This window comes from Seriola aureovittata, chromosome 16 (assembly GCF_021018895.1).
Source record: "Seriola aureovittata isolate HTS-2021-v1 ecotype China chromosome 16, ASM2101889v1, whole genome shotgun sequence".
Classification (NCBI taxonomy): domain Eukaryota; kingdom Metazoa; phylum Chordata; class Actinopteri; order Carangiformes; family Carangidae; genus Seriola; species Seriola aureovittata.
In genome coordinates this window covers 3152436-3163845 of record NC_079379.1, presented here as the reverse complement: position 1 = coordinate 3163845, position 11410 = coordinate 3152436, and the positions used below count along the sequence as shown (strand labels likewise).

The 11410-nt window shown below is 41.3% G+C and overlaps 1 protein-coding gene across 1 annotated transcript in view; it reads right to left on the bottom strand.

The window, feature by feature from the left end:
- Positions 1 to 860: 860 nt before the first annotated feature.
- The window catches only part of cica (capicua transcriptional repressor a), a 35804-nt gene continuing 25254 nt past the window's right edge, over positions 861 to 11410 (bottom strand). Inside the window, 9 exon segments of the mRNA XM_056398720.1 lie at positions 861 to 4274; positions 5127 to 5252; positions 5345 to 5479; positions 5838 to 5989; positions 6661 to 6803; positions 7336 to 7520; positions 8692 to 8983; positions 9690 to 9933; positions 10971 to 11131. Of these exon segments, the coding sequence (XP_056254695.1) occupies positions 4012 to 4274; positions 5127 to 5252; positions 5345 to 5479; positions 5838 to 5989; positions 6661 to 6803; positions 7336 to 7520; positions 8692 to 8983; positions 9690 to 9933; positions 10971 to 11131 (1701 nt within the window). The 3' untranslated portion in view covers positions 861 to 4011.

Below are 11410 nucleotides of genomic sequence, written 5' to 3'. Positions count from 1 at the left end.
GCTTACCACCAAAAAATATAGTGAATTAGCCCATCATCTTTTTTCTAATAATAGAGATTATTTTTTACATTATATATTATTCTACCTAGTCCATACCACCATACAATCTTATTTTGAAACCTGCTATTAATACTTTAATTAAAACTTTAAGAGCTTGTGAAATTAAAATAAAAGTAACAATAATAATGCAAATGGAAAGGTACCATGACTGATATTTGGACGGTTCAACATTGTGCTATTGTTTAAATCTTCAAATTAATTTGATTTAAATGAAGGCCTTTTTCTGTGATCTTATTCAATATAATCAGTGATGTGATGATTTGTCTTGCTTAGGGAAAACATACCTAATTGATCACTACTTAAGGCCTCTGGGCTTATTTGGGAGTTGTATGTGAGCTGACCAACGTTGTCTCCAGCTTCTCAGCGTGGCTGCCGTTATTGGAGGCTCTTTGACAAGGTCTCCTTACCTCAACCCACCTCTCACCCAATATATCCTGAATCTGAAAGGCTACTCTAATCCAATAAGCACTCTTAACACTGAGATGCTTGGTGAAGGCCAGCTGGAGAAGCACACACTCTATGTTCCAGGGATTTGGGGCCTTTCCTGGTGGGTCAAGGTTGCTACATCTGTATACCTTGCTCATTAGTATACAGCTGAATTTGTAGTAACAATGTACAATGATTTTGCATTAGCTTGTCTCTTCTGTTAGGATTTTGGAGAAAGCATAGTTAAAATAGAGATTGCAACCATTCAGAAAGAAGTCTCAAAATCATTTGATTGATAAATTTGGTGAAACATTAAAAAAATACAACACAATCAAGACATTCAGGAATGTGAAATAAACTAAATGACATCCGACTTTGTGTTAGATCTTTAATATTTTCAATATTTAGTTTTTTTGTTGTTGTTTAGAAATATTGCACATGGTCAACATGCCTGCTTATGAGATAACACTCACCTCGCTCATCCTAAAATTCCTTCTCCAAAGTAAGGACAGTTTATTTTTAAGCACAATCATACAGTGTACACGCATACATGTGTGTGTATGCACATATGTCTGTGTGGGTGTGTGCACGCGTGCATGTGATTGCACATGCATGCAGATGGACACTTTACAGCCCTAACCCCAAAGAGAAGTGAGTTGATAGTCTTCTATTACCTGTGTGTCATTTATATATATTTATATATTGTATATCCTGAATATATATTTGATATATATCCTGAATCAACTGGGTTTGATAACAGTCAAGATGGCAGACAAAATAGTCATGGTGACTATAAAAATACTGTCTCTAGAGTAGAATATAGAATGTAGAATACAATGAAAAATATACTATCGATAATGTTGCTGTGTGGTGAAAGAACAAGAGGTTGGTTGTGTTAACACGCTACCTGCATGTGCCAAAACATACACACACACCCAAACACAGACCTAAATGTACATATATAGAAATATCGGTATATATATTTTTTTCACACATCCAACTGTATACAGAGAAATAAAAGAGATACCCATAATAATAACTACCCCCACTCTTCACCAAGGAAGCAAAGAGCCAAAAAGTGCTATTCAAAAATTGTCTTTGACTTTTAGTAAGTTATACTCTCTATCTCTTCAACAATAACAATAATTGTGTGATTCTTTTTTGTTTTGTTTTATACCATAGTTAAAGATAGTATCACAACAGCTCATTCCTCTCACTGACTGACTGCACTGGATTTAATATCTATGGCACAGAGCCTTCCCCCAAAACAAAATAACCCACCCATTTCCAAAGAAAAAAAAAAAAAAGTCCTATTGCACCATTTGATGGGAAAGGATAAAGTGTCAAGAAGAGAGGGAAGAGGGGAGGGCTCCAGAGACTGCCCTCCAGGGCTGGTCTAGGATCTGCTTTCCCTGAACTAACCCTAACCAGAACCATCCTGAGCTACATAGCGCTTGACCCGGGACCAGTGCTTAAGGGCACTTTCTAACAACACTTGAGGAGTCGAGGGAGATGGGTGAGGAGAGGGGTAAAGAGGGGAGGAGAGGACTGGGGAGAAATGGGTTGAGAGGAGGGAAAAAGCAGGGAGGACAAGGGGGAGGAAAAGGTGGTTGATAACATACGGAACAAGGTTATTATTTTTTCTACTAAAACAATCTCTAAAAACAATACTTTCCTGATTTAACTTACGGCGGTCCCACACAAGAAGGGCCGCACAAATTGTGCAAACACCTGATTTCAACGTTTTACAAAACGACAAACGCCCCTGCTCCCCCACTTCTGTGTCTGGTGAGAAATTGTGGGAGAGGGGAGTGGGGGAGAACCACCCCAGGTACAATTAAAAGTGGGGGGCCACAGACTGATTTTGTCCCCTTCTTTGTCCAGAGTTTTTTTTTTTTGTTGTTTTTGTTTTGTTGTGATTTTTTTTATGCTGGAGAAGAAACACAATAGAGCCACGAGAGAGAAAAACAGGCCACGGTAAAACTGGTTATTTCCACGGCAACGATAACGAGAGAAAGCAACATCATATCCACTGGGAGATTCAGAGAAGTTTGGTTAAAATTCTACCTTTTCTCTCTGTTGTAAGCTTGTCATGTTGTTGTTTGTCCTTATTCACTATCATCACCTGTCTTCCTATTGTTGCAATATGAATCTTCCATCCAATGAACATCATCCAGTTTCTTCTTCTGCCTTTTCTCTGTGCTCTGCTGGGAGCCGGTCAGTGTCGAACTTAACGTTGATTCTTCAAAGCCTCACAACCAATAGTCTCTTTACATAATCTCTTTATGGTGCCTGTTCACACAGGTTTTCGGGGAGGGGACCCCAACAGATATACAGACATATATAATCAGCTCCCACCAATGAGGACTCAGTCTTTCAAAATGGCAATAACTGAAGGTGCAAAGATTGGTCACACTACATCCCAGCTCCTGCCTTCGTTTTGTTTTTCCAGGAGCAAATAGATTTCATGCTTTCAGTTTCTCTTCTCACTACAATCACTAAAAACTGTGCAGGCCAATGGCTTGGTCAGACCAGGGTTGACTATGTTTGTGTACGAGTGCTCACACTGCACAGATGTGTCCATGCACCGCGTGTGTTTGTGTGTGTATCTGCATGTGTGTGTGTGTGTGTGTGTGTGTGTGTGTGTGTGTGTGTATGTGTGTGTCTGTGTGTGTGTGTGTGTGTGTGTGTGTGTGTGCTGTCTGTCTTGCAGCATCGAGGGGCTGTGGAATACCAGTGGAGGTCGTTGGGGTTGTGTTTGTGTCCCGACCACTGTGCTGAGGAGTGGAGGGGGCGAGAAGGAGGTCAAGTCAATGGCATCTGAGGGCTGGCTGGCTGGCTGGCAACAGCAAACTGCATCTGCACAATAAGTGACAAAGTGCCTTTGTGTGTCATGGTCCTTGGTGGCGGCTCCTGGGGACTGCCAACCAAGAGTAACAGTCTGATTTGGTAAGGGTGTGTGTCTGTCTGTGTGTGTGTGTGTGTGTGTGTGTGTGTGTGTGTGTGTGTGTGTGTGTGTGTGTGTGTGGTGTGTGTGTGTGTGTGTGTGTGTGTGGGATCATGTGCATGCTGGAGATTACATATGCACCAGGGTTTGTGTGTGCCAGAGAGATAGAGAGTGTGTACCACAGAGTTTGTGTGTCAAACTACAAACTACTGTACAAATGTGCTGAGATCAGACCTGGGCAGAGTGTGAACTGAAGATACTCTGGATACTTGGGAAAGAAAAGGGAAAACAACACTACAAGAAGCACTTGACTCATCAGAACTTGCATTTGATTTGTCCACATTTGAGGCTTTCTTTTGTCTGATCAGACAAATCAAGCGCACGTTGAGTAGTTTGAATATATTCAAATGTATTTCTTGCCCAGGTCTGGTGGAGATTAGTGCCAGTAGAAGAGATCCTGCTGGAGAAATCCTTAGTACTGGTTCAACACATACAAGAACATTCCGCGGGGATGACACACTCCCCTCTCTCGTCTTCTTCTTCTCCTTGATTTTTTCCGCTTTGTCATCCTCTCCAGCTTATGATCCTTCACTTTTCGGCCCCTCCGGGCTCCGGCCTTTGTCTCCTTGTTGCTCCGCCCCTCCGTCCTCCCGGGCTGATTGATTGAAAGAGGAGCTGTGGGATGGGGCAGGGTTGATTTCAGCTGACCCCCCGGGCTCGAGGGCTCCGGGCGTGGCCGTCTGCATGATCTTCTGCCGGACCTCGCGGATCTTTAGCTGCAGACATACCTTGGTGGGGAACGTGTCTGAGAAGCGAGCCTGGAAGGCAGCAGTCGCCTGAGCTGGAGAGGATGAGAGGAACATAAGGAAGAATGAAAATAGGGAAGAGGAAGAGGAATTAAAACTGTATGATTTCAGGTATTACCACATATCCTGTATGACATTCTTTCAGAGGATAACAAAGCTGCAATAGCTACAGATTGCTTTTTTTGTTAAACATATTTTTGATTCAATGATTAATTTGTTGCTCAGTTTAACAATTACAAAGCCAAAGAATGAATTACAACCGAAATAAAACCCTAAAATAAACTGAGGAGAAAGACAAGGAAGGAAAGGCAACAAAGAACTTATATAATTACACTCTGTTACCCTAACCCACCCAAATTCCCTGCATATTTTGTACAACACTGTGAACTATTACAAAGGTGTAAGAGACTTTGTTTCTTAACCCTCTGGAGTCACAGTTACATAATTTTATTTATCATCTAGAGACAAGCTGAGGAAATTAGTGGAAAGTGCTGATGTGGGACTTTTGCACACGATCACAGTCTAAATAAAAGCCTTTACATGTAAATAGACTGTATTATAGTTTCATTTCTTACATATTTATGCTATATTAGTGTGAACAAATAACAAAACAATAGTTTTTACAACTTTGATCTTTTCTATAATAATATTTTGATTGATTATGACTAAAGATATGAACATTATATTTTACATATCTTGGGTGCCTATAGCGGTTTATAATTTGTCAGATACAATGCACATGTGCTAGAGACAGGAATTAATGCATAAAAAAGGGTTAAAGCAAAATAAATCTTCTCTAAATGTTGGGGCAGCTGTTTTCTTCTAAAGTTTGTCTCAGTTTGTCTAGTTTTTCCTACAACGTCTTGTTCTATCTACAGGTGATTTACCTGATGGAAAGAAACCATGTTCCTGAAACAGCTGCATGACCAGAGCCCGCCGCTGGTCCAGAGTTCTGCGCAGAGACGAGTAGGGGACTCGGTCCAAGTCTCCTAGGAGATCCTCTCCTTCTGTGCCTGGTTGGAAAAAAAAACAGAGCACCATAGCAGTGTGAGTAAACCTTTGTGGAGCTGTTCTGCAGCTGCTGCACCTGATGTACCTGTCTTACCTGCTCTGTCGAAGGTGAAGATGTCTCCCTCACACTTAGCGGCGCTCTTCGGGGTGTTTGGCTCCGAACTGCAGCTGGACAGACGTCGAGTCTTCCTCCTCGGGGAGCTGGGGTCCTCTGCTGTCACCTCCAGCTCTAGACACATGATGTGTGAAGGACAAAGAAAGGGAATAAAGAAGGAAAGGAAAGAAAGAGTGTGAAGAGAAAAAAGGACATGCAGTGAGAAAGGAGGGGAGATTTGAACAGGACAGTGGGGTTATCAGGATTGAGGAGGAAGAGTAAAAGAAGAAAAGGAATCAGAATAGGTCAGGGTTAATAAAACAGTGAATGGAGGTAAAAAAAAAAAAAGCAGGTAGAAAATGTATAAACAGAATGAAATAAGATATCCAAATAAAAAACAGATTGCTCTATTAAAAATTGAATTTACTTTTATTGCATTTTAGGTATTTCTTTGGATCAAAGTGAGTCATGTTCTCTCTGTGCACTATCTCACCGGTGGAGTTGCGCCTCTTCTTGCGGTAGCTCCCCAGGATGGCTCTTGGCGAGGTGGCCAGACTCTGCAGGGTGGGCGAGGGGAGGACCTCCTCCGGATTAAACTCTGGAAGCTCAGCAAAACGCTCCTCGAAGTATGTCTCAGACAAGACCCTGCACGCAGAAAAACACAGCGGTCACATCAGTCCCCTGTTCAGTGATGCGCTGGTTAAAATATCAAGGGAATGCCTCTGAATGTATTCTCATTTCTCATGCCTTCAGGCTGAGCTCTGCCAGGGCTTTCTCTTCTCTGTGGCTTCCCCACCACTCTCCAACCGTCTAAATAAAGAATATAAAGGTTGAGCTCTCCGCCCACTCACATTCAGTAAACAAAGAATTTCCACCATGATTTTTATGAAGTTGGAGATTTGCACACAAACTAAAAATGGAACAAGATCCCACTGTGTGTGAAGGTCCAGGGCTGTATCTCATTGTCAAGCTGCTTCACGCCATAATTAGAGATGATAAACTACTATTGTATGACAAAATGTAAACTGTTAAAATAGAGAGAACATTGTCTTACAGTGACCAGAAGCCACAGGTACATGACAGACTTTCATTTTGCTCTGGCACTGATTCTATAAGAGACATAAATCTGATCACAGAGAGTGGCTCTGGACTTTAATAAAATTCTCAGTTATAGGTACTTTCATACCTTTCCTACCCATTTCATGTCATTTAACAGTTTCTTAAACTGTGAGGTCAAACCCGCCAAGATATGTTTGATTATTTAAATTATGCAGGAGCTAATGTTCCCTCAGCTGAGCTGTTATCGTCCCACTTACTTGTCAAGTGAGTCGGGTGTCTTTTTGAGCGGTGGGGGTCGAAACTTGGTCTTCTTTGAGGAAGAGGGGGGCTCTCTTTCTGCAGGGGGAGGGGGAGGAGGGTCCAAACCTGAGGGGGGTGGAAGAGGGGAACGAGGTCCAGCCTGAGGAGAGAAGGTGAGGGTTGAGACTAATAGGAGAAAACACATGTCTCATCTAATGTACTTCTTAACCTGTCCATGACTTTGTGAAGCCGACGTCAGAGCAACAGGACGTTTGTTAACGTTTTTATTTCTGAAGAGCTCTTGGATGATTAGCTAATGTGTGTATCATGATTCTTAACACAGCAAAAAAGACTGGGACCACCTGATGCAAGCAATAAATGTGTGAAACAAGCTTGAAAACACAATCTGGTATATTCCTGTAAAGCCATACGTTTGTAAAATTCACAGATTCTTCCTGACTTTCTTTGAGAAGTTGTGAAATTTCCTGGTTTTTTTTTTCCTGTGCACGATATCACAGACGTTCTATGGCCACAGCCAACTTGGTAAGAACTTCCAGTTTCTCAAAGGTAAAAAAAAGTCTGACCTAAAACTCTTAGAATAGATGTCTAAAGACCCTTAACCAAAGCTTCAAGAAATGTAGGGTGTGATGAGAGGAACCACTGGAGTGGGGCAGATATCCAGCTTTTCTCACCTCTTTGCAGCCGTCGCCCATGCTGTGGTCCTCTCTGTCTGCCTCTCTGCCTCTCTTCTTCTCACTGCTCTCCCTCATCCCTCTCTCACGCTCTGTGTCGGTTTCATTTCGTTTGTCCCTGCTGTGTCCATCTCGCACATTTTCCTCTTTGATGTAAAGGCCGATGATGTCCTCCTCTTTTTTTACTAGAACGGATAAAGATAATGTCAGACTTTGTTGGAGAAATACTAAAAACCAAACCTTATTTATGTCATTCACTGACCTGGAGAAGGTTACTCATACATTCAGCCCATCACATCTTGACTACTGCAACTCCCTATATACACTTCTCTCCCAAAAATCTCTTTGCTCATTAAAACTCATACAAAATGCTGCAGGTAGTCCTAACTGGTGATCATATTACACCATTTTAGCCTCCTTACATTGGCTACCTGTGTGTTTTAGGATTGATTTTAAAATACTTTTAATTAGTTTTAAGGCTCTGTCTGATTTGGCACCTTCTTACATCTCAGAACTGCTCTCCCCTTATGACCAGATGTGCTGCCTGAGATCTTCGGGCAGAACTCTGTTATCTGTCCCAAAGTCTCGCTAAAAACAAAGGTGAGTGCATTTGCTGTTAGAGCCCTCAGGCTTTGGAGTGTCCTGTCTGAGGAGATGAGGCCCCAGTTTAAAACACTACTCAAATCACACTTGTATAAAGCAGCTTTTAATTCTTGATTTAAATGCTTTTATCTTTGGTTTTTTGCTTTTGGTGCTCATTTTTGGTTTTCTTTTCTTTTCTCTGCTCCATTGGTCTCATTGTTTTAACACACGTATTTGTAATTCTCCGTTACACTTGCTTTGCTAATTTACATGTTGCCTTTCTTCTCTGTGACCTTTTTTGTTATTATTTATGTTTTTATGTTTGTACAGCACTTTGTAACTCTGTTTTGAAATGTGTTATAAATTTGTTATAAAGTTATTATGATTATGATTATTATTTATCTCACTTTAAACGTTCAACACTGCAACTTTCCACTAGCTTTGCAGCATCAGCCTTAATCTTACAGGTTCAGTTTCACTACAAGATGTTAATCTGGAAAACCAGGCTGATTCTGAAACAACAAGTCTCCTTTTTATGCTTCAAGTATAGACAGAAACCAGGAGAGAACTTGTCAATCACCAGTTTAGAAGTTGTATTTATAAAGTGTTCTTTATTGCACCCCATCATCTCTGTAATTAGATGGGATGCGTGTCATGAAACGAAGACTTTTGAGGCTCGACATGAGACTAGATGATTCGTTAGGATAAAAAAAAAAAAACACAGGAAACTCTGAAATTTAAAAATAAAACCAGGTGAAACCACAGGAAAATTACCTGTTGCAGAATTGATCATACAGTTGGCCAATGACACCCCCTGCCCTCCATCCTCAGTCTGAGCATCCAGCTGACTGTCCCTCTCCCTCTTCACCTCCACCTTCGGCTCCACCTCCGCTCCCACGCTGGGCTGAAGGGTCACTACCGCTGAACCCTGCAGCCCCGTCGCCAGCGGAGAGGAGGGGTTTATGACGTCTTGGGCCGAAGCTCCTACTGCAGGCGGTACGGTCGTCACAGAGACCACGCCGGTAGGCAGCCCAACAGTCGGTGCAGGGTAGATGGCAGTTAGTACCTGATGAAGAGGATTGTAAAGCATGAACATCATTAAACGGTCAAAGCTGTCATGTGCTTGTTTTGAGGAGCAAGATAAAGAAGGATAAAAGGTGACAACAGCCCTGACAGCAGGGAACATGTCCTGAGATGGTAGGCGCCATGAGAGCATTTAAATTACACTGTTTTATTACACTAAGCAAACAAACCTGTGTGCTGTAAATCAACCCGGCAGGTTTATGACTTGGTAGACAATATGTAAAATGCAGCACAGAGGCCAGGAAAGGGTGCCAATGTTCTCATTTATTTGTTTACAGTAATTTCCCTAACGTCTCAGGACTAATGTAGTGATTACTTATTGATACCAGATTGATACGTTTAACACCTTTAATCCCTCTGCCTCCAGGGCTGTGTCTGCTCCTGCCTTTCCCGAGCAAATACAATTGCTTTTTTAGTGTGCAGATTTTATTGCAACAGACTTTTGAGGAGGTTTAATTAATTCATACACCACTGGCAAAAAACAGACAGTTTATGAAATCAGGTATCATTACATCTGCAGTATGTGTATTGAAAAGAAAAACTCATCCAAAACTGAAAACTAATGTTGATTAAATTTCTTAAACATCATTCATTTCTTTTGATTTCAGTTTTCTAATTTCCTTACTGACCACACACACACACACATACACTGCAGTTTTAACACTGTACAGCCCTTTGTTCCTCTTTACCTGACGACCAGCAGTCGCCGCGGCCTGGCCAGGGGGAGTCTGTGATTGACAGCTCAGGGGCGGGGCTGGAGCCAGCAGAGGCGATTGACCGACAATTGGCTGTACCAGGGTTTGCCCGCCCGGAGCGATGGCGGTGAATCCCAGAGTGGCCAGAGATGATGGGAGATACGCTGGGCCTGGAGCGGGTGTGGCCTGTTGGGGCGTCGCTGTGGTAACTCCTGGACCAGACTGGACATAAGTGATCCTGCAGAAGAGAAGAAAAGAAATATCGTTTATATTAGACATAAAAAAATAAGGATCCAAGCAGCTTGCAAAGTTTTACACAGCAAAACAGATACAACACAAATACAAAAAGATTGCTCCCATCATATTTAAAAAAGATGAACTACAGATGCTTGCCAAATGCATTTGTCTTTTTAGTTGTGTATTTTGTATTTGTGTATTGTGACTTGCAATTTTTTTTTGTTTTATCTTACCTAGGGACTACAGATGTAAATTAGCATTTTTGCTACAATCCAACATGTTTACATTAGGTATTTTGTGCTGATGTTCATTAACATGCACTGTCCCTATCAAGTAAACAAATAAAAAAACAACAAATAAATAAATATACAAAGTTTAAAAAAAAAACTAGGGCAGTAACCACTGATTATTTTCTTTATCGATTATTCTGCCAATAACTTTCTTGTTAAATCGATGTTAATAGTGTTATAAAATAACACCATCACAATCCTCTACAGCTAAGCTGACTTTAGATTGCTTGTTTGGTCTGATTAACAGTGCAAAAGATATTTGGTAAGAATAATAACACTTAATAACTTTTTTTTTGCATTTTTGCTTAAACAAACAATTTTAGAAAGTGTTATCATGTAAATATGTAATAAACAAATAAATGATGCAACTCAGCACTTAAAGAAAACCACCTAATTTTCACTTTTAATGTGTCCAATCAACACTATATTTTCTTTAATATTTTCTTTTATCGCTTTCTAAAGTTGGGAAACTTGAAAAAAAAAAAAAACATTTCAAGTTTTTACAGTAAGTATCATAGTTCACATCCCTCCAGCTGAGGATACTGTATCAAAGTGTGCCCTGAGTGTTGAATTTCTTTATGTACACTTACAGCACATCAACTACAGTTAAGCTAATGACCTGGCTCAAATCGAAATCTGACGCTGTTGAACAGAGGAGCCTCTCTGACCAGCTGCAGCAGCGTCTGAGGAAAATAATAAGTGGGTATATATGTTTCTATGTTGCTGTGCTTAGGCCTGTGCTAGTGACCTGGTGGGTGGGGAGGTCAGAAGAACAGTCTGCGGGGGCGCAGCACCAGGAGCCATCACCGTTGCCATGGAAACAGGAAAGGGGCTCCCAGGATGTACTGTTGCTGCACCGCTAGGGTGAACGTTGGTCTGGACCACAGGCATGGGAGCGATCTGGATGATCTGTTGAGAGGAAAACACATAAAGAAAAGGATTCTTCTCAGCTTTTTCAGAGAGCACATTTCATCATTTATTTGTTATGTATCCAGAGAGACAAACTAAATATCAGACGTGATTTTATGCTCCTCAGAACAATTCTAGCACTTTGTTAAAGCAAGTGGTGCCTTCAGAATAAAACTCCACACAGCAGTTGCCATGGGCACCTGGTTATGTTTTAAAATGGTGGAGCCAACTTGGAAAAATACATAATTGGCAGGGGGGATGGGGTCCACCTTTAGAAAA